The 27,340-nt window shown below is 40.2% G+C and overlaps 2 protein-coding genes across 3 annotated transcripts in view; one reads left to right on the top strand and one right to left on the bottom strand.

Annotated features, from left to right (window-relative positions):
• The window catches only part of lrp4 (low density lipoprotein receptor-related protein 4), a 561,339-nt gene extending 542,990 nt beyond the window's left edge, over positions 1-18,349 (top strand). Inside the window, exon 36 of the mRNA XM_051379477.1 lies at positions 18,337-18,349. The gene's annotated coding sequence lies outside the window, so the exon portion shown is untranslated. The remainder of the gene's footprint in view (positions 1-18,336) is intronic.
• Positions 1-27,340, bottom strand: part of prmt3 (protein arginine methyltransferase 3) — a 54,360-nt gene that overhangs the window by 11,290 nt on the left and 15,730 nt on the right. For both annotated transcript variants that reach the window (XM_051379491.1, XM_051379490.1), the window contains exons 11-13: positions 16,623-16,701; positions 9,861-10,048; positions 6,856-6,942 (exon numbers count right to left, since the gene is read on the bottom strand). In XM_051379491.1, the coding sequence (XP_051235451.1) occupies positions 6,856-6,942; positions 9,861-10,048; positions 16,623-16,701 (354 nt within the window). The remainder of the gene's footprint in view (positions 1-6,855; positions 6,943-9,860; positions 10,049-16,622; positions 16,702-27,340) is intronic.

Below are 27,340 nucleotides of genomic sequence, written 5' to 3'. Positions count from 1 at the left end.
GAGAGTTCATCAAACTCCTTGGGGCCCTTTGAGGGAACTTAATGATAACTTTTACGACACCCAATAAAAAGGTTTGGCAAGATTCAAACTTTCACAGGAGGGCTGAAAACTGTTATTCAACTTCAACCTGATATCAGACAGAAGTGGAAACTAGTTAGACTCCATTTCCATTTCAGTCTGACATTGCCTCTACTCTAACCACTTTCCGTGTAGGAGAGGGAATCGATCCTCCCTAACCGACCACTACGGACCAAAGTATCCGTATGAATCTAACGTCATTTTAAGTCAACACAATGCGTAGCCATGCCAACATACTGGTTTTACTGGGGTTTTAACAGTAAAAAACGACGATCGACGATGTTGGGCCACATTGAGAACTGTCTATGAACAGCCTCAATAGCAATGTCTATCTTGTCTATAGCGGTCGTCATTGTAATTATGACTCCTCCTTGGTTCCAGCGCACAGCTTGACAACACTTGACAACAGCTTGACAGCGGCGTTAGCCCTGCCTGTAGTGATGATTGGCTAATTGTTAGTACCCCCGCTGCGCTCGTTGGATCGATACTTTTTCAACAGAGCAAATGCTGTTTCATGTCATGATGCCAGACCAGAATCAGTCAGATCGGTGGAGTGGGTAGATTCAAAGGTCTGGACGCAGGCAGGTTATTCAACAGTAAAAAAAGGGTTTTTTGTTCCCGTTCATCTGAAGATCTTCACTTATAAGAATTATAACACCTTTAAAATATAATCCAAATAAGATGATAGATACACACCCTTCAACATATCACAGTTTATATGTTAGCAAACAGTTGTCTATATACACATCCATCAGACACAGAGCAACATTAGCATTTAGAGTCATGTATCTGTCCACTATTGAACCTTACTTTCAGCCCTGGTTTAGTCTTTTGTAACTCCTAAGATTATCAAGCCCTTGCGCTGCTAAATATTCCACTTTGTCCACCAGGTATTTGCTAACTTTGTCTGCTGTTTAGAGCTGAGCAGGCAGTGGACAGTGGCTTATTAGAGCTTGTTTGCTGATAACAGCTGCCTGTTTACTGGAAATGACGTAGAGGAGTGATGAATCTGACCAGAATGTGTAAAGTAAAAAAGTAAATGTGCTGTATAACCAAAACAATGAGCTTAAAGAGACTAAAAATCTCAAGAGATGCAGAGTTTTGAGCAACCTCACACAAAGTGGTCATTTGATTTAATCTTAATGGCAAAAATATTGATTAAATATTGATCTTGTGCTTAAATCAAAATAAATATACCCTCACAGACTTGTGATGTGTGAGATTTGTGTTCCATTTAATCATGTTAATTAAACTCCCTGCCATTATGTTGTATCTAAGAACTTTTTTAATCCCTGCCAGATTAAAGCCTCTGTATTCCAGCACAAGGGGGTGTGAAGAGAGGGAGGGTTGAGGATGCAATAGATACAGACAGAGAGAGAAGAAAGGGCAAGGAAATGAAAGGGTAAACTTAAAACCATCGAGCCACATAGTACACCCACACACCCAAAAACAGGACAAATCAGAATGAGTGCTTTTCATTTTCATCAGCGTTTAGCCTTGGGCCCCGGCTCTGTCTGTGATAAGTGATGATAGTGGGCTCCATGACGGCCCACGGAGGAGGCTCTGCAACACTGCAGCTCTCCGGCCCCCATTCTCCGGGAAGAGCAGGGGGAAAATTAATAATTATCATCATGGATAACACCAACAGGGAGCAATTCATCATCGCTCCCCTTTCGCCCGGCTGTGTGTCAGCGAGCCGCGTGGCCCGGCCAGATACTATTATACAACGGTGGGGGGGACGCAGGGAGTGGGGGTTGAGGGGAGGGATGGGAGGGTCGCTGAAGGGGAGGGAGGGAGGGGGCGGGAGAAGTGAGAGCTAATGCGCTTTTGATGGGGTTTATCCAGGCGTGGAGGCTTCAAGCACGACCACCTCACAGGCGGGTTGGTGTGAATCTCCCCCCTCCCCCCCATCTCTCCTCTCAGCCTACCCGACTGCTGCCACTCCAGTGAGGTGGAGCACGAGTCAGCCTTGGCTGCGGCGCACCTCCAGCCAGCGTTCCTCATGCTCATGATGCCTCTCAGAGATAAACACACAAACAACTGTGCTGTAACCGTTAAGAGAAGGTCCAGATTCACGCTGTGCCAAACGGACTGTGGGTAGCTGAGCTTTGTTCAGGTAATCTCAAGGATCTCAAGGAATAAAAAAAAAAAAAAAGAAAAAAAACCTGAACACAGTTAAGTTCAAGGTAGGTGATGGCAGAGAGGCAGCATGTTCTTTATATTATGACTATTGGTTACAGTCACTGTTTCGGTTGTAAAGATTTGGAAAACTCTCATCATCAATCATATGAAAAGCATGCCTTTGAGTGTTACTGAAAATAAACAGATTCCTGTTGCAGATGTTTTCATTTTTGGTTGGGTTACCATCCAATAATTACGTTATGTTAGATCCAGTTTAGTTTAATCAATATATTTATTTGGTATGCTTAAATTCAAGTGTTTGTTTCTTTCGTTTCTTGTTTTCTCTGACGTCATAGTTTTCTCCCACTTCCTACCTGGGAATCGTGGTCTCGCGTAGCCTTCAAGCACCTCTCTTCCACCAGGTTCTGGCAATGTTAAATGTTATGATCAATACATTCATTTCGATTTTAAAAAACTAGAGAAGAGCAAGCTCACCCTCATATGTGTCTATACTGTGATACTGTATCAATAATCTGGGTTGTTCACTGCTTCCAGGGGGTACCTTTGATGATTATTATGGTAATTAAGTTCATGTTAACCACTGTCCCTCTCAGTGAATGCTCACAACGCCTTTAGACAACCCTCAACTGATGTATCTGGCTCATGTTGGATGAGAGGGTGATAACAAAAGAGTTTTTTTATTAGAGAAAAATTCACCCCTTGTTCAAAAGAAACATATCTTGTGGTCGAATTGCTGCTGTGTTTGTTTGCCTATATCCCTTCTGTGATGGATCTCTTTGACTGGTCTCTTAAGCTGCAGTTAATTACGTTTCCACCAGAGGCTGGCTCCTAAATCCTTCAACAATATATTCGTGAAAATCCTCAGACTCCTCTGTTGATAAAAATGTAGTACTTGGAAATGACAATTAAAAGAGTACTCCGCTGAGTTTGCACTGCTTTTAAATAATATTGCAACTAATAACTCGCAACTAACATTTAAAAAAAGGCATCAAGAGATATCAGTTTGGTCAAAGATTAGGGTGCACTCAAGCAAAGATGAAGGGCGGGCTACAGGTGTGATAACGTCACTTCTTTCTGACTACACACACAAAGTTCTTTTTATTTATTTTTTTAATTGTAGTCTTTTTTTAATCAGATTTTATTTTGTAATAATACATTTTATGTAGTTTCAAGTTTCAATGTTACAATGTTCTTTAAAAAGGAAAAACAAATTTTTAAACAAATCTGCACCACCATTAAATATAACCCAGTAAATAAAAGTACATGTGCAGTAGTACTCCCCAAGACCTGTAAACAGATTTTGATCTGTAAAATCAGAGCCCCACACAGCCTTATGTTGACATATTTCACTTCCTTGATATTCATTTAGAAATAGTCTGCTAACACAATTCTTGCTGACAGCCAGCTGATACCGCAGCTATGAATGCCATGTACTGATACACTAGTGAGAGCTAAAGAGTGGATTTTTCCATTAACAATTCCCTTCTTAATGTGATGAAAATCGTCCTTGAAGTTGACGAGCGCCTGCCCTGTCAGTCCGGAAGGCCATTCCCCCCCACCCACAATTTAAATTTGATGGAAAGCAGTTCAGAGATGGATTGCAGAGACATTTTTCTCTGTAGCGCTACAGTAGCTACGTCAGCAGCGGTGAGACAGCACCGTTAAATTAATTACAGACAGAAACTTATTCTCCCCTGCTTCACCATCAGCATACATCATTTTCAGCCTTTAGGAGGGGATGAGAGGCATTTTGGTTGCTGTTCTACAGTTCAGGTAATGTATCATGGAGATGTAGGTGCTAAAACAAAAAAAGGAGAGGAAATAGATACCCTCAGAGCATTTCCGAACCAAGTTCTAATAAAAGTTTCAGCCCATATATATTATATATGGCTTCACAGTTTGCAAAGGCAGACACGATGTACACACGGCGCAGAGCGTGTGAGATGTAAAAGGGAGGCAAGCAAAGGAGTGATAAAAAAAAAAAAAGCAAGAGTGAGAGGATTTGTCTTGTGCGTGAACGGCGCAGACGCAGGGGTTGTGCTGTTCATTTAATGCAAGGTTAGGCAGGCTGAGCTGATGAATGGACTGTCGACAGGAGAACAAAAGCAGGCGCTCCATCACAGGACAGGAAGCACGGCAGCTCTCCCTCACCGTTCCCCGAGCACTGGTCCAGGAGCGGTTTACCCTTCACACATCCTAACCTTAACTAGTACTAAGGAGCCGCAGCCAATACTGACTTCAGATCAGCATCTCTATCGCAACACCACCCTACTCCTGCAGGTCAATAATCCATCTGTAAATCCCGGGACAAGCAGGCTGGACTGCAAGGAGGCGAGTATCTACAACATGTACCAGCGATAAATTCTACAGTACACAGAGTACCTGCATTATAAAAGCCAGTACGAGTCTGATAGCATGACTGAATGATAAATCTTATACATGAGATACAAGACACATACTGTATGTATGCATGGTGTATCAGCACACCAACCAAGGATGATCTGACGCCTGAAATAACTGTAAGAAAGCAGAGGGAAAGGTAGTCGTGCACCTAAAAACCTAACAAAACAAAAATGAACTGTAAAATTATACCTTTGAATGATCCCACCATCTGTTTTTCTCCAGCTGACCCTCTAACATGACTGAACTTACATCCAAGAAAAACTGGATGTTTTCAATTATAGAGCAGAAAAAGACAGGAAAAATGAGAGGATGTTTACAAATCCCATTAAATTCACTGGCCTTACCCAGGGAGCACAGGCCAGATAATAACCACTTATTGATTATCCATTAAACCAATACACCAGACAGTGCAGTAACACTGCAGCACAACACCAAGCTGCTCCAACACAATGAGCTTTTTTTTTACAGACAGATTACTTCTCACAGTACAGAGCGTCAGAGCCTGCAGTAGTGACGCTGTTCTGTAGTCGGCAGGTCGCTGCTGGTACCACGGAGAGAGAGATGGAGCTCAGACACTGGGGGAAGTTCAGGGGAAGTGGCTGGGGGGTTGATGGTGACTGCCAGCACCTCACCAAATAGAATCATAAACCATTCTCCATGCTCTGGTGCCTGTAGCTGACCCTCACTGAGGACACACACTTCAGGTTTGTGTTGTGGTCGTTGGTCAAGCTGACCTACAACCCACAACTCAAAGGTTGAGCCAGGTTTCAGATGAGTCACGTGATGTCTAACATGGGTATCATTAATTATGACTTTTATTAAAAAATTGGTTATTTAGTGTTTATTTTAAGTGCTGAAAATAAATATTTCTGGACAAAGATACATGAATATGGTGGAGGTGTTGCCCGTTAATATGGTTGAATTATCTTTGAAATTTTAATTAATCTGTTCACAAACTGATCCAATATATATATTTTCAAACCTAAATGAAAAGGTATTGTCGCTGACTATTGCACCACCAAAACACTAAATGGGTGTGTCGTACATTATCAGGCAACACAATATATTCATCATACAATATTCATATATTTATTATTTACACTTTGTGTCAGAAAGTGAAGGTTTGCATTGAACATGGACAAAGTAGGCCAAGGTGAACATTCACAGTTGTTGTTGTTGTTGTGTATATATATATATATATATATATATATATATATATATGTATAACTGTACATATACGTTTATGTCTATTTTGTTGAAATGTTTATTTATGCTATTAGTCTGTGTTTGTACATTGAGAGCCAGATAAAACTGGAGTCAAATTCTTTGTATGTGTTTACGTACCTGGCCTAATTCTGATTCTGATCAAAAACTGTTTTAACACTGTTCAAGTGTAAAAGGAGCTTTATGTGTCTTGCTCAAAGGAACGCAGGAAAGTACATATATCTAGAAGAAAACTATTCATTTTGCTTTCTAATGAGTGTGTTTCTAAACATTTGAAAGATTTGAGCCTTGCCATCAGAAACAATCTAAACTACCCTAAAATGACCTATCTCACAAAATAATTAAATTTACAGGACACTGAAACGTGAGACAAGTTTGTACAAGTAGACAAGAGTTCAGCTTTGGTCCACGGGATATATGACCAGGACAGGTAACTACCGGCATCTTTAACGCTGCAACTCTTTCAGGGTCCAGAGGTGGGTTGTGATTGTGTTGGCGAGTGTGTTTTGCCATTTGAGAGAATGACAGGGCAAGCAGGCTGTGAACATTCACTATGTTGTATGACATGTAATTCAAAGTCACATTAGCGTCACTGCTCTGATTCGATTTGAAACTCTAATAAATATCCAACTGACAGACATCCTCTTAAATACAGAAACATAATCCATCAACAGGAGCTGACTGATGTCTCTGCTGTTTGTACTGCCTCGATCCTTTCGCACCATATCTGACAAATGACAGGTAATGGTAATGGTGGATGTGTGAACTTTGTTTTTTCTTCAAAATGCTTTTTTTTGTTGTTGTTGCATTTTTGATGTCAGCAACATAAAGTTCGACAATCCCATCAAATATTTCTTATTAACACAACTTGGTTACTGCAGTGGCATTAAATGCTATCAGACCAGATCATTCAAATAATCTAATTTTAAGATAATGTTGACAATAAAACTCAAACTTAATCAACTTTACACCGTGGAGTGGGTTGTGTTTCTATATGTGTGTACTTACTGTGCAGTCTGTGGAATTTGTTATCTTCAAGCAGAACTCTGATGCAAACTCCAACTCCGACAGACACACCTTGTTACAGTCAATGGTCTGTTGAAAGTCAAAAACACACATATCAGAGGATGCACAACTTAAGACAAAGACAAAGACAATATGAACTGTGGTCAAGCCATACAAAAAAAACAAATCAATAAACAAACATGTAGTCGGTCTAGAGGGAATCTGAGGAGCTATTTGTTGCTCTTTGTTTTGCATTTGGACCTACTGACTCACAGAGAGCAGGATCTGCAGTGCTAGTTCTGACCTCTTTGTTTGCATACATTGCATTTTGAAAACAGCCCACTGTTCAGTTCAGAAATTACATTTTGTTTTCAATCTATTACAGGAATTCTAATCATTCTGGATCAAATGTCTCACAGTTAAACATAATATCTCCTTTCAGGATACTAAACAGCTGCCACTGAAATATTTTATCAGTCTTACAGGACAGGTTTATTACAACTTGGGTTTTATTTTCTGCGTTCTGGACCAGTGGTTCTATCAGTTATGATAACATTGCTAAAAATAGGTCCAGCAGGAAAACCCAAGTGGTCAGAGGATCGTACAGTTTGAAGTCCACAGTCAGTGCACCTGTAATGTCCCTAATAACTCCTCAATGCACAGGAAAACGCTGAGTGTGCAAAACTACATCAGGCACAGTAGGTCAAAGTCTGGCCAGGAAGACGGTCAGTAAATTGAGATGGATGCTAAAAGGTAAGCCTCTTCCAAATAAGTCTGGCTAACCTTTTTTTCTCAACCAGTATGTCTGTTGTTTTTAATTTTATGACCATGTTTCAAAATCTCAGCAACTACAACATTATTCTAACTGACAGAACTGATGAGGATTGCCTCTGATTGACTTTTACTGGACGCAATTGTGAAAATGGTCAACGAGTTCAATGATTGTTGCTGCAAATCAGAAGACGATGAGATTCCATAAACATTAATTAGACCAAAGGTGTAGCAGACTAACAAGGAAACTACATTCAAAAGTATAAACAAGCTGTCAAATTGCTTACATTGTGCTTCATGCTAAGATGAACAAAGTATCACCGGACAAAGATCAACATTAAATCTACAAGAGAAAAACAAAAAAAGGAAAAATACACAAAAGCTACCCCAGCATTTACGTTACTTGGAATATTGCATCTGATTACCATTGGCTCCAGACAACTATTTGGCTAAATTGGTTACCAGCAAGCTGGTCACAGAAAGCAAAATTCTGCTATAGCAACAACACTGCTGTAATAAAAGAGTATCTACAGATAATCTGTAGCAGTTGTTCTTGCAGCTAACAATGGAAAACCCATCTATTAATTTCAATTTCACTGAAAAAAAACTATTAATGTTGCCTGTTGTCTTACATCTAAAGAACAAGATTTATAGGAGAGGTTATCTCTGCAGCACTACAGCACTTCCTTATAATGCTGTTTTGTCACACACTTGACCTTTATCAAAAAATTGCAGCTTCTGTGATTTGGACATTGCACTTGGCCATATTGCGATTTCAATAATATTTTGATTAATGGTGCAGCCCTATTTCAAAACTGCTAGAATTATGACTCTGGACATTAAACACATGATATAAAGGCAGATTTTAAAGCAGCTTCAAACTGTTGCAAGTTTAACATTCCCATCTGTTCTCACTGAGAAAAAAAAACAAAACTCATTTGTTTTGCAGGAATTTATAATTCCATGAATGGGCTCTCAATTTTACGGAATAGCAGCCAGCCTTAATGGAATGTTATTGGATCGTATCAACGGGAGGCAATAGATGAGAGTCCATGTAATTTGGGCAGAGGGGCTGTCTATTTGTCACTGGAGGGGAGAAACTATCGATTAGAAGATTCAAATTCCATTATATCAAGCTCTCCCCTCATTCATCACATCCACAGATGGGTGGAGGACATGCTACTTAGCAAACAGACCAACTGGCGAAGAAACCCACGATGGTATGAGAGACGGGGGGGAAGCATTCATACGCAGAAAGATTCAGAAGAGGTATCTGTGTTCTTAAATGTTGGACTGTGTGTGTGTGTTTGTTTTATCTCTGTGTAATGTGTGTGCTCTCCCATCAGCCCAGTGAAAACCGCTCTATCCACAGGGGGCTGAGAGTAATGAAGTTTCCTTAAGAGGAACTTAAACAAGGATTAGACAGATCAATCACCCAACGCTACAGCATCAGCACACACACACACACACACACACACACACACACACACACACACACACACACACACACACACACACACACACACACACACACACACACACACACACACACACACACACACACACACACACACACACACACACACACACACACACACACACACACACACACTACCTTCAGGGCCCTATCTCTCTCTCCACAGCTAACTCCTGCTCTCATTCTCTGTCTATATCCTAACAGCTTGGGCCCCGCAAACTCTATTTCTCCTATTTGTAGCTTCCAAGATTGTTGTACATTAGGATCAGGCTGACATATTGGTTTGCCAATACATCTAGCTGATACAGGTGTTAAGTATCCTATATTGGGTAGTAGGTGTCATCCACAGATGACAAAAGTGAGAATCGACTCTGAACACTGCTACAGAAAAACCGGAAACTGAAGGGTCTGCACTGAAAGTTTAGTTACCTCTGTCAAAAAGACTGAATACTTGTTTATTTGTTTATAATAATGACAGACTGCGTGTCATCTTTGAGCAACAAGTGCTATGCAAACCCAGGTGCATTGTGAACTGTCACAATCATCTTCAAATGAAGGATGGATACAGATTGAATGTCTATGATTTGTAAGCAGAAAACACATTGGAACTAGTAATTTTACTTGCTGGAAAACACCATATTTATTTCTGGTGGATATTTCATCTCCTACTGTACATTCACATCTGGAATCTTTAAAAAATATTACTTTTGGACTTCCAAAGCACTGTAGGTTGAACGCTGCAATACATAAACATGTTTACCTGTATGACTGTAGGTTCAGAGATGAGTGTGTCTGCTTTCACTACTTCCACCATAGCTTCAGGCACCACAGCCTTCTTCATGCATGCCATATTAAAGCCATACACATCATCCCAGAATGCAATACGGTCTTGGTGCCTTTGTGGGTCTCCAACTGCTGCCAGACTGATGTTACAAAGGTCTGGATAGACTGTGGAGAAAAGAGAAGAACAAAGAAAGTCAATGACCGTTCATAAGTAAGGGAAATTATACATACCACAATATTATTATTGCAGTCATTACAAGTCAGCCTCAAGTCTGGACATTCAATATCAGCAGTCTGTGAACAGCAGCACAAAACCGGTCGCAGCATCGACTGGGAGGCGGTCAAAGGTCGTCGCCAAGGAGTCAGGGGGGCATTCATCTCCAACACCAATGACCATCCTGGTCAGTGACAGGAATTATCATAGGTCGCTCTAGGATGGACCAAGATGGGGCCATAGCCTCATCAATAATTACATAAGCATTGCTGTAGCCCAAGCAAGAAGTTACCAGATGTTTGACGTAAAACATTTTGTCTAATTTGCTTTATGCAGCTGCTGTTTTACCATTCTCTGGCTGATCTGGTCTGGTTTGCTTTATTATGCTAGTAATGTGATGAAAAGGTCTGATTTCACCATTAAAAAGAGAAACCAGACGAGAACATGAAAAAGTGGAGGCAGACAGAGGGAGGAATTAGACTTGCTGGCCTACAGCCAGAGGAAGAACCCTGTCACATAGCCATAAAAAAGAGATTTTTTTCTGCAAAAATCCACAACCAGCACCAAAGCTTCATCCAGAGGTGGTAGGAGCTGGACTCCTGGCTGGAAAATGCTGTCACTTTTGTCACATCAGGTGATTCTTGTAGATATTACAGTTTCTGTCTATGTTGCTTTTTTCTGTAGATGTGAGCTGTGTAGTTTCTCCGTTATTTTGCCCACTCTGCATCTGACTGTGGTCTGTAAGCATTTGGGTTCTACTACCAGTTCTATCAGGTCAATTGACAATGCACTTAAAAAACCTCTAACAGTTAAACAGTGCACTACACTTTCAAAAGAGAGCACCAAACAAAGTCCATATTTTTGGAGGTCACTGCATCTCAAAATGCTGTTTCATTGTGCTCAAGTAAGGCGACCTGGTCAGCGATGAGTGAATCCCTTCAGGGATTTATTTTGCTCAAAACAAAAGATCGTTAATCATAACTAAAGGAAAGGGTGGGCGAATTCTGGTCCCATAAACTTCTATTCTCAGTGCTGAGACGTGCTTAATATCAACAAATTTAATGGCATGAAAACCATCCAACAAATTTAATCAGAGAACGCCTTAACATCTTGTGGGTGTGGAGCTTTGCATCAATTTCATGAAGCTGCTGTAATGACTGTATCCATCACATGTGCACAAAATATGGGTTGATGGCCATTTTGTCCTACTTTTATACTTCTGGATATTTTACACTGTGTACACTAGATATACTGTAATGTAACATCCTCTGGAACCTAGCTGCTTGGATTTGCTCCCATTCAGCCACGAGAGCATCAGTGAGTTCATCCAAAAAGTGATGGATGGGGTTTAGGTCAGGGCTTTGTGCAGGCCGGTGAAGTTCTTCCATACAGAACTGGGAAAACCATTTCTTAATGGACCTGGTTTTATGAACCGTTAACTTCTCGTGTTCAAACTGGCCTTCACCCAAACTGTTGCTACAAAGTTGAAGGCGGAGTATTATCTGAAAGGAAATTATATGAACACATATCCAGACCAATAGTACACAAAAAGTATATGTAAACGTCTGTCCACTTACATTTGACCTTATAGTTTATGATACAAACCAAAAAGTGGATCAAATCACAGAAATAGACTGCTTGCATCCACATATCATTGTTATGTGAAACAGATATACCAACTCTTAAAACCAGGCAGGTGTGCATCTCTTTATTGAGCCTTAAATAACCATAGCCATTTTCTCTCAACTGGCCACCTCATTTACTTCTTTGAGCAGACACAAAAGACAAAAGCAACAACAATTACTCAGCCTGCACTTGCTCTCTCTCTGTCTTATTTCCTAGCAATGATAACTAAGCTTTGGTGGTAAAGAATATGGAAAAAAAACACAGCAAACAATATTATGATCCCAGCCTCACACAGATTCATTACTTGAGGTGGAATACATTCTGAATTGTTGGGGAATTATGTGACCTGGAATCATTTTGAAAGTTTTGAAGCTTGTGCCAGTGGCCAGTTAAACACATGGTTTCACAGCTGACAGTGTCTCCATCAGAAATGAATGCTGCTGAAAATCACCCTGGCTGTATTTTGGTCGGATTTTTTATTTTTTTTTGCTGACTGAACCTGCAGCCTTGGAAAAACTATTTTTCTTAGAAGATGGAAGATGTTGGCCAGTCACTGGGGAACTGTGTTTCTAGCATAGGCAGTGATTATTTTTGCCTTTCATATTACATAACACTGTCGATTGAATGAACATTACCCATGTCTTAAAATGAGCATTAAACGTGAGCCTTAATGTCTTTTTATTGTGTTTTCACATCTGAATAGATTCCTTTGTATGGTTAATATGCTTGGTGATTAAGCCAAAGCTGAGATGCTTGCAGCCACTGGTATCCCTACTGTGAAGTAACATTAGCCGACACAGAGGCCTAGGGCCAAAACTAGAGTTTAGAATACACTTGTGAGAGTATATCAAACTTAATATTTTAACATACAGCTTAGTGCCACTAGTGGTAATATAACAATTTGTCCTAATTAGAGATGTTCATAACAGGAGAGTCAGACAGAGAAATTGAGAAACTGTTATAGCAAACATACCCGAACATTGTATTGTGATAACTTCATAGAGCAAGGGAACCTCCCTAATGTAAACAGGCTGAACATAGCTGGGCCATAACACTATTCCCTGTGATACAAACACATGACGATATATCCGATGGTATAATATTACATATAGGTATATAACATTAAATCATTAATCTGCAGCAGCCATTAGCAAGAGAAATAATAGTTACCAACAGCTACACCAAGCAGTTAGCTGTAGCGATAGCAGATAGAGTTAGCGGGCAGTTAGCGGCTGCTTTAGCAGACAGCAGCAGAAAAAGAGCGAGCATCAGCCGCCAGTCTGACAGCAAGCAAAACGACAAATACAATTTACAGAACTCGAAAGTGAAGCAATATAAGGTAAAGAAATCAGGCACAAGATAGGGACATAAAGTTACAGAAAGTCCTTGGCAGCAGCACAAATAGTAAACTGTTAGCAGGCAGCCATAAGAAAAATGTGTAAGCACTGAAATAGGGTTAGTGTATCTATATTTAGTTGTGGTTATAGTTTTGGTGAAATGTTTAAAACATTTTAATAATAAAGAGAGACACTGATTATGATACAAGAGTGCTTTGAGAAGTTTCTGTGAATGTTTTTTTTCCGCCGTAGAAACAAACTTTATTTCTACAGCACTCTACAGCACAGTAACCAAAGTTACAAAGTGCTTTACAGGAAGAAGAAAAGGGGAGAAAGGGGGTGGAAGTGCTGTGAAACCAACCTGGTTCCAGCCATTGTTGTCCATTAGTAGCAGACTAAAAACTTCTTTACAACCACTTTTTATCAATACAAATATACGCCTTACCATTGAGCACATTTTATTTATTTTGCCTGCCGTGTGTTAGTGCTTGGTCTCACATAACCTTCGACACATCGGACCATAAAATGTGTGAATGGATGGTGACAGCTCAGTGATGGGTAACTCATGGCCTCTCATTATTAGCTGAAGCCTGCTTGTGACCCTGTGAGTGTCACCATACTAATGTCTGTGCGCACACATATTTAAGCACACATACACACGCAAACACGCATTTGTCACTTCATTTTACTCTGATTACTGAGCCGAGTGAGTAATTATGAGGGCCAGGTGAGAGGAGGGGGGAGGAGGGGGGAGGGCTGCTGATTGGGCAGAATTGGGACAGGCCCGTCTGAGAGACAAACTGAAAGAGGAATTGAGACAGAGAGACAAACAGGCAAAGGAGGGGGTGCTGTGGTGCGGATGGAGAGGGAAAAAGACGAAGAGCAAGAAGGGGGGGGTACATGGGCGTCCCCAGATTCATGGCTTTGACATCTGCGTCCTTCTCGACTCGCTGCTCACAGCCCGTTTGTCATGCCCCCCCCCCTTCTTCTCTTGCTCTCTCCATCTCCCCCATTGGTCGGCTGTGAAAGAGGGAAAGACGGTGTGGGAGGGGGCATGGGACAAAACAGATCCCTTTTCCCTGGACGCTGTGCTGTGCCAGGCATGCAGGGACACATTTAAGGATGAAGGGGAGGTTAATGTAGTGGGGAGAATGAGGGAGCCGCTGTAACTCTCTACTAATGTACCTTAAACACACATACAGCTGCAGTGCTGCAGGGCCGGACTAATAACTCAGTACAGCCGTGTGCACACACACACCCTCAAAATCTGAAAATAAACTTAAGAACAGAAGTTAAATCTAATGTGACACGGCCACTGTGTTAGGATCAACATTCAATAAATTAAAAAGTTAACCTTTATTTTGATTACTGCATTAAGGGCCAGTCTGAATGTGCTGAAATGCAGGAATATTTGCTTCGCACACCTGCACATAAATACTGCCTTGGGCATGTTTACCTCTGAACAAAAACAACAACATGGAGGAGTCTGCATTCATATTAGTGACACAGGCAACTAACCTTAGGCATGGAAGAAATAAAATAAATGGAGAAATAAATAGAATTTATCAAATTAGCAAGATTATGAATCTCTTACTGACCTAAACTTCTGATTTTCGTACAACATAACATTAACAAAAATAACCCTTTTTGGACCCTGGAGGGACAATTAATTTGTATTGAGAATACGTAGTGAGTGTTTAATGCTGTAGAGAACAAAAAAAAAAAAAAAAAAACAGTCCCCATGAAATGAGCAACAGAGAAACTTTATTCCTGGTTTTGAGTATTTTCATTTTACTTCCTGCAGGCAGTAGATCCAGTGAGGGCAGCCCGTGTTGGGAGCGTCAGGGTTAAAGGCTCATGGCGAACCATACGGTGTCCTCTGACCTGTCACTTTCTGCCTCACTCTGGTCACACCTTCGCCTGTCCAATCTCCCTCGCTAACAGATCTGTCTCTATAGGTGAAGCCCTTCTGGCTGTCCATCAATGTTTGCGGGCGTGTGTGTGTGTGTGTGTGTGTGTCTGGGTGTGAGTGTGACCTCTCCCTCATGTCCCAAGGAGCCACTAAAGGCAGTGTGGTGGAACCGTCCCTTAGTTGGGTCACATTTGGCACAAGCCATTAAATCTGGTCAGTGGCAGGGATGGGATGACCCAGGAGACTGACTGAGACACACACACACACACACACACACACACACACACACACACACGGCAAACCCCTAAAGAATATGGCCTTTACATATGTGTCAAACTATTGTCTATATAGTATTTCATCATACTGACTTCAATACCTTAAAATCCTGTTCAAAATATGTTATATCTTTTGCTTCAGTCTTTGGTTTTGTCTTATTCTTTCACGGGTCACATGTTATATTATTTGAAATAAAGTTAATTAATATGTTTTAGTTCAGTAAACAATAAAATTGATTAATGTACATGTACTTATTTACAGTGGATATTGGAAATATGTAGCTTCAGATTCATTATTAGCTGTGATTCACGTTTCATAAAACCAAGTGAGGATCAACACTTTAGGATCCCAAAATTGGAATTTACTGTTACTGTACAGCTCCGAATATAGTTTCTATTGTCAAACAGATTTGTGATAAAAAAAAAATTCCAAGCAGCAAATGAGGTCAAACACACATTAAACTGAGCTACTGTGTGCAAGTCTCCCCTCTTCGCCCACCGTTCCAGCCATGCACGCAGGACACATGCTGTTTAAAAAACAGGTGACTGATTGAACTGCTCCCCATCAGTTTGTTACCCCACTTCTGAGTATTGTTCTGATTAAAAGGTTGTATAAAAAAAAAAACATACAACAAAACTTATATAATATAAAATAAAATATTCCATTATCCCTCATAAATATCTGACTCTTCATATGTGCATTTGATTGTATCAAACTTGGACTGTACATATTGTAGGAAGCACTGCAATATTTGCTGCTGTATTGACATGTTTATAATTTGACACACCCAGTGGGAAACACAGGAAAACCACTCCAATCATTTCCACACGTGTTACTTGTCATAACCACAGGGGGCTGACATGAACAATTTCTCCCTGCTGACAGATGGAATTTAGAGTAAATCTGACCTCAGTATCACACTGCCCCACTCCAACTAGTCAATGCAAAGGAAACTTAGTAATAACACACAAAAAATATTATTTCAAGTTGTTTTTTGGGGCTAATAACTAAAGTTAGACACCTTTTTCCTTTTCCTTTTTTAGAACACACTAAAGGCAGCCTGACTTACTGTATAAAACATTTTCATAACCCAAATGGGGGAAGGTTCGTTCGGCTGTCTGTGTCACTGTAGTGTTAACATAGCAGAGCAACGACACTGAGGCCCCCCCTACTGCTGTATTTTTGATTGTATCGTTTCATCACTCTTACAATTAAGCATTAATTCACAAACTAGATTACGGAGAAATTAAATGCCTGAAGAGTATTTATTTTCTGTGCAGTCTAAAGCCAATTCTGATGACTGGCAACACATTCTGATGTAACAATTCTTTGTGCTACCTTAAATTTGATGGTGAGGAGAATATGTGATCTTACCTGATCCAGTGTCAGCCAGGTAGAGGTCTCTGGCGTAGAGGACAGAGTCCAACATGGACTCAAACAGCAAGAAGTATCCCTAGAAAGAGAGAAAATACACATTATTGCCCCAGTATCGTCTGGAACAAGTTTAATGAGCAAAGGACAAAAGCAGTCATTCATACGCAATCGTGGTATCTTTGACAGTCGAAGGCAGGTAATACACACATGCAAGGAGAAGATTACAGAACCGCTGGACAATTCAATTATCTTTTAATTCAACATCACCCTGGTGGAAATCTGAATTAACCGTGACTGTGAATCAAGATGCCCACGTGGTCTGCCACCCAGCATCCCGGGGTTTGACCCTGGGTTGACCTTGTGTTCTGCTCCAGTAGCCGGCACATTAACCGTGGTATTATTCCATTAATGCTGAAATTGAGTTTTGTCCACATCTTGTTGGCTTTGACCTGAGTGGCAGATTCTGCTGACAAATGGTTTTTTTCTACCAGCCACCCCTCCAACCAGCAGATCAACCAATCGGATAAGCCTGAGCTGTAACGCTAGCCCCTTCAATATGGTATTTGTGCGCACAACATTTGGGCGGGTTCCAACATATGGGAGGGCATATCTCCATCTGGGACAAACAGGCGGAGCAAAATCAGTACATGCACGTTTTAGTGTAACTGATGACCCATATTAGTCCTTTCAAAGCTGTGACAGCACTGACAGGCTCCTTCAGGCATAAAAACACCCGCTGATGCTTTCAGATCTGTGTTTTAAGATCGCAACAAGAGCACAAGGAAAGGAATAATGAAAGCACAACCCCTTCAGTTTTCAATCTGGATATGTGGTTTCTGATCATTTCTTTCCCTCATCACAATGATGAATTTGTCCACATGTTCACTGCAGATGTATGAAGCCTTGCATGCCTTGGTTAGGATTTATGATTAAGTTCTAATGAAAAAACAAAAATAAAAAATCATCCCAAAAGCACCCAAAGCATGTATTTTTCAATCATACGGACACTCATTCACACTTAATCACATTGATGCTTAAGCTTCAGTTTACCCATGACCTGACAATACTCATTATTCTGTATTATTGCACAGCTTTACAGGTGCAGTATAGAGAATAGAGGAAGTGCTCAAGGGAAAACAAATGATTACAAGCTGGATTTTCATAGATCATATCATTGGTTCTTGGCAACAAACACAAACAGTGAGGTTGTAGACATTATCAACATCCCTTTATTTGGAAGTAAAACCAATGCAAGTTGCTAATAATCCCCCACTGCACAGACACGCAACTACACCGAGTTTAGCCAGGACGTTGGTCTATCAAGTTTACTGGATGTTTACAACGGACAGTTTGGTTTAAAACCCCCCTTTGTTTTTTTTATTTACCTGTTGGCTTGTTTACAACCTGCCAGATTTTTCTGACCTCTCAGCTTTACTAGTACTTCTGGGAATTTTAACATCATGGAATATTTAGGAAATGGCTCACAATTGGAGAGCTGGACCCATCCAAGCAAGATGTAAACAGCTCTACAGCGACACAACTGATGACATTCGTAGTGTGAACTCATCAGTATGATGGAAAAAGTAAGAAGACAAAATGGCATAGTCTAAGAATATATATCTCTCTGTGGAGGGAAAAGGGGGACAAGGAGAGGTGAGAGCCAGGACGGAAGATAAAGGGGGGGGGTGTATGATGGAGAGAAAGTGGAGAGGAGGAGAGCGGAAGAGTGAGACAGAGTGATAGAGAGAGAATGCAGTGGCCAGCAGAATAGTAATTCACTGAGATAAGAGCCTTATTATTCAAATAAAGACAACCTTTTATTGGAGAGAGGAGGCGAGAGCAAGCGACAGACAAACAGGAGAAACAGCCCTGATTTATAACTCTAACTCCAAAATCGTCACCATCTCTGTCATGGGCCTGAGCTGATAATGATGACAGCGATGAAGCTGATAGACCCGAGTCATCCTCTGCAAGGCGATAAAGGGAAACATTCTCTCTGTTCACCGACAGTGGACTGGTCTCGAACCAAAGTCAGGAACTGTGGATCGTCTGCTGCTGACTGTTGTGGTCCAGCCGATGTCCTTAGCAGCCGAGCGGGTCGTTTTTAAAACCCCTCACAGAGAGTACACCGGCCTCGTAATTTAGATCCCAATTTCACGGGACACTGCTTCACTTGAAGGAAAGAGGATATGCGAGAGAGAGATGCCTGAAAGCAGAGTCACACCTTACTTTTATCGTCAACAATGCTCCAGGATTACTGCCCCCCCGCTGCCTTCACTCTCATCCCAGTGGTGTGTACCACACCCCCCTAATTTATATAGCTGCAATGTTAATTACCAAAAACAACAAGTGAACTTCACCCTCTAACAATCCATCAATGAACATCTCGTCTCTCCTGAATGATCCTGGTAATCCTGCACAATAGGTCGTCCCTAAAGGTTTTATTAAAACTGGATGATGTAGCAGTTTGGGTAAGTGTAAGTGTTACATCTTAGATGATCAGTGCAAAGGCAGCTACAGTAGATGTCTGTGTGCACATACTGTACGGTATAACAAGGAAGGTGTTGCAAAGTTGGACTTTTAATGATATGAAGGCATCCTTCAGGCCAGTCAGTGTTGATATTTTAATCATGAGAGCGCTGTGCTTAAACGTCATATCGCCCACAGTTTCATCAAACTCAAGCCAACGTGTCTCAGGATTTATTATTATAATTATTTTATTTTTTTAAAGTAAAATGCAATGATAATGTAAGATTTTTTTTAAAAGATGCAGCACATTGCAAGGATGTATGATCCCCTTCACATTTTATCTTTGTGCAACAAAGTTTGTGATTTAAGTTAATTTTATTGGACATTTTGGACAACATTTGTAGCACCCACTTGGGTCAGTCTGCAGTGTGTTTGAAATGCTAAAAGTAAATGAGAAGACTCATTTCAAAACCAATCCCTATAACAGAGTCATGATGATATGACATTTGTTTCAGCTGTACCAAACAAACATGATGTTTTCTCACATCTGGTGGACAATATTTGTAGGCCAGGGCCTCTCTGTACTACAGCACTTAGGCCTATTGTATTATATTATATATATTCGATAATATTTCAATTAATTGTGCAGCTCTAAAATATATACCTACAAGCAATCAACTTAAAACATTCTTATTTATGATGTTTTAGCTAACAAGCTATCCCCTATTCAAAATACAGCTATAAAATACAGGGGTTTGTTACAAAACTGTGGAAAGGCAGCAACATCAACACAGTACAGTACAGAACTTGTGGGATGCTGTGTAGTCACTGGACCCTGTTGTTGGGTGGTAATCGGCTCCAATTTGAAAACTAACTGCAACATTTCATATGTGTACATATTTGGGGTTTGTTGGAAGACAAGCTATGCTAGCTGTTTCCTCTGGCTTTAAGTTTATTTTCTAGACTAGACTTAACATGTCTGGAGTGCCTCTGTATTGAACGCACAGAGATGAAATTGATATTGATCTTCAGATCTCTCAGTAAAAAAGAAAAAAAAGGAAAATCTGAGTCATTTTCAAGATACTGAAGTATTCCTGTAAGGGTTAAGGCCTATGTGGCTTTACTGCTCTGTATCACTAAAGGATCTTTATGTATCTGCTGTTGCGGACATGTTGGTTGATCAATAACAATAAAGTAGAGTAATCAATCTGGTTTAAAAAGGTGGTAGCTGTTGAAAACAAGAAAGGAAAAAAAAAAAAGACTTCAGCTGCTTAACTTTCTCTTTTATCTCACTGCACTTTATCTTTGTTCATTTGTGTTAAGAAAAACAAGATTAAATCTCAACACCAAACTGAGGTACAAACTTTTTTGATACCATTTCTACCAATCGATTTATCTGTCTGTGTGCTCAGTGAGACAGACGGGCCGAGGTGTTAGTGTGAGGAAACAGCTCCCTTTACTGTCAGGCAGCCAGGCCGGTGCAGGCGATGCTCTGCAGTATAGTCACTGTGCATTTCCATAAAAGAGACTAATGAAAACCTAATGAGAATGGGCTGGAGCAGCTTATACACATTAACAAAATTAGCATATAAAACACATTCCCCTGAGTGGGCTATCACACACACTCACGTACACATCTACATATGCACCAATATACACACACACACACACAAAATAAAAATGGCAAAATACACTTTTAGCGCTGTATTACTTATGTCAAGAATTTCAGCTTTTTTTTATCGAGTTGCACACTGCCTTTAACTTAACAGGTATCTATTCTTAACAAGCAGAGATTACTTTTTATAATTACTCCTGCAATGTTTTCCTGTCTTTAGTTGCTGCAGGCAGAGTGGAAAAAAGGATTGGAGTGGTACAAGTCACAGGTTTTCATGTGTCTATCAACCCTTGAGAGACTGAGTGGCTGTCAATTAAAGGTACCAAGAGGCATTTTGGTACAAAATCTGCATCAGCAGTTTACACTTTCCTCCGCCCTCCAGTACCTCCTCTCTCCTTCTGCATTCAACATACGTCTTTCTCAATTACTGCAGATCATCATCACTTCCAGTCCCAGGAGAGCCATGGCAAAATAAAAGGAGCTGGTGTGCATGCATGAATGTGTGTTTTTCTGGATGCGTGTGTTTGGAGGTACTTCCATGCTTCACTGAATACTGAATGCAACACCTCTACATCAACAAGCCTCTTCTATACTAGTCTATGATCAGATGACATCAAATTAGCATAAACATATCACATACATCCTTGTAATAGATTTTGGTGCGTTACTGCTTGGTGAGTGTACCTTGTGCAGGTTCCAATATCAGCCTAATTTCCATTTAAAGGCATGCAAATGAAAGACCGAGGGGAAAGATAGTGTAACAGCAAAGTAATTTGCAGTATAGCTACAAGGTTATTAGAAGCAGCGGCTCTTCATTACATCACGCGTTTTTAGAAGATGTTGCGATAATTGCCATGGGCAGTAAAACATTTCAATTAAAGTATGAAATTATTTTAAAAAAAATGAAAGATTTGAAAGAAAATGGCATATTTATTTTAGTGTGCTGCTATGTAGGTTAAAATATGTGGTTTAAATGATGCATGTATCCATTATCTTTAGTCCAGTTTCCATCTTTAAATATTCATTATTTGAGTCATTATACAAATTGTTTGCTCAGTTTAAAACATTTTCAGCCACAGCAAACGGTGTTCGGCCAGAAGTGAAACAGAAAGGAAACTTTCCACCAGATAAGGCATTAAAATACTCCCTTTGTCCCTTTGATTATTTTCTGTTCAATATAATAAATACTAAATACTACTAAACAAATAACTGACACAACATAACTTCTTGTTTTTACAGGCTGTTGGTAGCTGTAGCTGTCAGCAGTAGATGTCATAAGCAGATCATCTGATATTTAATACAGGCACACATCATTTCCCAACGCATGGATTTACTGTTTGGATTTTAGGAAAGGCACCTTTACATGGAAAATCATTTGGTTTTAAGGTCAAAGTCTAAGTCAGCAGCATAAAAGTAAAACAATGTTTGCCTTTGGGTGCCTTTGCCTTTGTGAAATAAAAAAAGTTATAGCTGTGAATTTAACACATACACTATAAAAATCCTAATATACTTGTTTCTGCGAGGTACTTGTCCAAGCATTCACAGGCCGTTATTAAATTCATCATTTTGAGGGAGCAAGGAGGCTATTTCTCTCCACAAAAACAATGTCAACTGAGCAATGCTGGATTATGGTTTTGGGTTTATGGGGATGTCTGTTTGAGGGATACATCAGGTTGTCAAGTTCATTTTCTGCATGTAGCAGTGTTAATCAAAACCAGAGAGCAGATGTCCCTTCCCTTGCTTTGACCAGATTAGAGAAATACAACATTGCATGTCAGATACATACAGTGTATATTATTGTATTCAATTGCACTGTGGGTCTTTATATACCACTCTGCACATAGTAAATGGCTGGCTATATGGCCATATGGCTATGCTTCACTGGGTGTGAAGGGGGAAAAAGAGAGTCGCATAAAATCAGACGAGTGGTGTAGAGACACGTCTCTTTGACTTGTGGATTGACACATTTATGAAAATATAGGCCAATGTGCTTCTGAGAGACAGATGACTGGTGAAGGAATAGAGATACTTTAGAAATTGCTCTCTGGCATGAGGAAACATATTTATCTTTGTCTGAAAATCTGTTTAAACAAACCTGCATCTTTTAAAGAAAATTTGTTTTTAAAATTAAAATCACTAAATACTGAAAAGGACAAGCCTGTGGAGGTGAAATTGTGATTAAAAAAACTTAATAATACATTCCCCCGGTAAAATTTGGATTTTAGCAATAGCATGTACAAAGCGAGAACTATGTGCTTTAACCTTTATGTTTTCATTTATTACAAATGCATGATCAGTAGCTCATTTGAATTGCCTTCCTAATTTTACAACATGGCTGAAGTCTTTCACCTAACCAGATGTTCTGAGCTGTGCTAACTGCATGAGGACATAATTTACTGTAAACTGTGGTTAGTATGTTTATGCAGAAGGAAACAATGCATTTAAGTAAGGCCTGTCTAGACATGAAATCTGGGTGAAAATCTGTCTTTGCTCCTATAAAAAAAAACAAAAAGAGACGTGGTATTTTTGGTGAAAAATGAATTGATTACCCTCATACTGTACATATCAAATTCCCTGTTCTACAACACCGCACCATAATCCTGCCAAATAACTACAAATGAATGGGTTAGATGCATCAGACTTTTTGTTACACAAGCAGCTGGCCTGAAAATCACTTCCTCAAGGTCTTGTGTAAGTAAGTACAGCCAATAAATCCTCATTAGAACATGGACACACCTGTGGCACTGTCATTGTGTGTGCGAGTGTCCGTATGTGTGTGGACGAGTGTATCTACTTTATTGCATCTGAGTCTCTGTGGGTGTGTGTTTGTGTGTGTGACTGACAGTCAGTCAGACTGAAGGACAGGATGACTGATGACTACCACCCTCTTCCTGGGCAGGTGAGGCTCCCAGCACTGATAATGAGGCTAAAGAGGAAGGGCTTGCCATTAATTTGACTTCACACCTCAACCGCACACAATGATCCGGACTTTGTGTGTTTGTGTGTATATGTGTGTGCCAGTGATACTTGTTTGGTAGGCAAACCATGTTCACCTCAAGGTAAAATATCAGAGATGTGGGCACAAAGAAGTCTTCCACAGCATAGAAGTTAAACAGGGCTCTTTGACACTTTTCTTGTTCAGGGTTCCTTTCACTTTTTAATGAAACTTTACTTTCACTGTTGCTGAAGACCAATTTGACATTCTGGGAGAGTTTCTTCAAGGTGAGTTACCACATGCCTCAGTACACTCACTCTTGAGGCACACTGGCCTTCGGCCCTGTGCACAAACTGTTATCAAGAAGACTATATATGATACGGGTTCAGAATCCACAGTAAAAGACCACATTTCTCTGAAGGAAAAGTCAACATTTACTTTCTTTCGTATTTTTCTGTACCATCATTTTGTGTTCGATGCACCTCATGAGTTATTTTGTAATGAAGAATTGAGGCAATTTTACACACAATACCTAAGTTCAGTTGTTTGGCAAGGGGACTTAAGCTGATCAGCTATAACATTATGACCACCTGGGCACCCTGGTGGTCATAATGTTACAAGCCCCATACCAACAAACTGTGTGTTCAGAACCAGCATGAACCTTTTCAGCAAATTGAGCTACAGTAGCTCGTCTGTTGGATCGGACCACACGTGCATCAGTGAACCTTTGCCGCCCATGACCCTATCTCCGGTTCACATCTTTTCCTTGTTGTCTTCCTACTGGTGTAGAAACTGATCTTTGGGTTTTCGTTTTTTTGATTTCTCCCCATAAAAATAGGAACTGTAGTCTGAGGGGTCGGCATCAACATCGCACACTTAACAGAAACACAAACTGGTTGTGTCACATCATTTGTCAATTTGTCAAGTGAGGCCCATAGTACAGGCCGGATGCACACTATAGACAGAAGAAGAAGTCATAGCACAACAGCTGCTTTCCTGGAGAGCAATTAACTACGATGCCTGCCAGGACTCCAGCAGTGTGTACACTTCCTAGAAAACACAACTGAAATATAAACTACATTATAGCTGCTGGATATATCTAATAGATGTCATGTTGTCGACATTGTTACAGTTACACGCATTTTGAAAATAAATTTGCTACTACCAAAACCAAAACCGTCACTGGTTTGCTCGTTGTGACCATACTGACATAAACAGGGTGGTTTGTCACCAATATGTGATTTTTGACGGTAATTTTGAGGCCTCAGTTCTTAATGCTGACTCTAGTGTTGTGTAACAAAAGTTTGTTAAAGCTCCTCTGACAGTCAACTCTCATGTCCGTATTTGTGTGTCCGTGCCATTAAACACTATCAAGCTACCAGGCCCATCACCTGTGATTGATCTTGGAGTGACAATCTTTATTTAGCCTTGGGGGGGAACTCAAATCTCCTCCTTCCCTTCAGCCCCCCAGTCTCTTATCTTCTCTGGACTGTTTGTTTTTCCCTGTGCTGAGAAAGAGGACCGATCAATGTTGTGAGTTATGAAATGACAGCGGTGCCGCTAAAGGCAGTCTCTCAAACACTGCCACAGCAGACAGACTCTCATTTACCCCCTTCCCCACCACCACCACCACCACAGATACACCACATTCATCACCCATCTCTGTCTATTAGCCCTGTAACCACTGTCTGTCTGCTCGGTCCAACGACTCTGACAGCCGGACTTCAGTGATATGATCCTTTGTTGCTCTTCAGGAATGGCCTTAATTGTCAGGTAAGTAACTTATTACTTCATGATAAAAGTTACACGGTTAACTCTATGAAGCTACAACTCTTTTTATCATACTTTCTGACATTTGTTGATTATGATGACACTTTGCATACAAATACCAATAAAAATGAGTAATGGAGATGTAAATACTTAACTACATAATAATATAAAACATCTATTGCTATATGAGAACAACAGCGTATGTAAAGATGATGTTCAATTTAGATGAATTATTTCCTGTATTAAGAGTTAGATGAGATGAGATTAATCAATTTTTAAATAATTAATGTGTTGTGTTTTGTGTATTTGTTGTTTTTGAGACCAAAATCTTGTTTGAAAAATAGCTTTTATCTCTATGCATCCAACCCGGTAACGCTTAGCTTAGCACAAAGACTGGAGGGAGGGGAAATTATGAAAAGTTATTGTTTAAAAGTTATAAACCAATATGTCTTCCCCCAACTCCAAGACTGCTGTGTTTACGTCATCATTTACCTTTAGCTCGCAAACTAGTTACCAATATGTCCACCAAAGTTTTGTTTTGGCTTTACAGGACTTCTGAGATGCTGTGTGCAGTCACTGTGCCCAGCTGTGGTTGTTGCTCAACTTTAACAAGTTAAATACACGCACAAGTGTAAATAGGACAGCTTTAGAGAGTGTTGGTCCCCTTTTATGTGTCTAGGCAAGGAGTTCCCTCCTTCTTCCAGCGCTAAGCTGTGTATTGAACATACAGAGATGATAATCATACTGCTCTTCTCATTTACCTAAAACCAAAAACAAGCAACATTTTTAAAACTTATTATAAATCAAGTAACTGCAAGTTAGTGCAAGTTAGTGTTTCGAGGTACTTATATATACAGTGCCAGTGGTATCTGAAAACATACATAACGTTTAACTGCTCAAGTGGACCATTGACGTCATTACATTTTTCATTACAGAATGGGACAATATAACCCTGTACCTTTTTTTGTTTTATTTGTGTTTAAAAGTATGTGGTGCATTTGTTTACAGTCTTTTTGGTATTAACACCTTTTCAAACATTTTTCATTGAATGCCTTCTTCTCAATATGGACTATTTTCCAGGCCAGAGAACAACATTTTTAATCACAACACACGTGATGACAGATGCATGCAGTTCTTGTTTTGTTTTTTTTAATGAGTGATGCTTTTCTTTGCCACAGTAAGCTTAAAGCTCTTTCTCCTGATCCACAGAGCATGGACTGGAGGGCCTATTAATTCTACAAATTCCAGATTAATTACACTGTTCAATGACAACAGAGTCACTGACTGTTACACCATTCTTTCTACCTTGACCAACTGCAGTGTAGCTTTGAGAAAGGTACTCGGGTTTCAGTTCTGGTCTTTAAATTGATATTTCCCCTTCATTCCTTTGCTTTTTTATTCCATCAATCCTATATTCCTACATACCAGAGGAAGGAAGACAAAGCATGTCGGCTTCACTGCACAGAACAAATGCTGGATGCCAATCTATTCTTAGTTACAGAATTCCCTCCTGTGCATCCCTGCCATTGCTTTGACCCAGTTTGGTCATTCTCTGTTGAAGGCCTTAGCAAGCCTCCAATCTGTGTGTGTGTTTGTGTGTGTGTGTGCATTCTGAGCAGGGTTAGGTGACACCCGAGGCATGTATTAAAGCCAGGTCAGGCCAAGGTATTAAACCCTGATCAAAGTCACACAGATGCAGCATTTTGATGTTGTTTGGCTTCCATTATTTGCCATATTTACAGTTGAAATAAGATGTTTGAGGTTTAGGGTTTGAGGGAACTGTACAAAGGAGTGGAACAAAAACAATCATCATCAAGTTATAATCTTTAAGATTTCAGTTCTGGTTGAACAGGTTGCAGAAATTGGGGGAAAGTAACACTCTCAAAGCAGTTATTTTGTGTGAAATACAACAGAAGACCAACTGGGGTG

This window comes from Dicentrarchus labrax, unplaced genomic scaffold (assembly GCF_905237075.1).
Source record: "Dicentrarchus labrax unplaced genomic scaffold, dlabrax2021, whole genome shotgun sequence".
NCBI lineage: Eukaryota > Metazoa > Chordata > Actinopteri > Moronidae > Dicentrarchus > Dicentrarchus labrax.
Note: the sequence above shows the minus strand (reverse complement) of the source record. Positions and strands in the feature narration are given on the sequence as shown.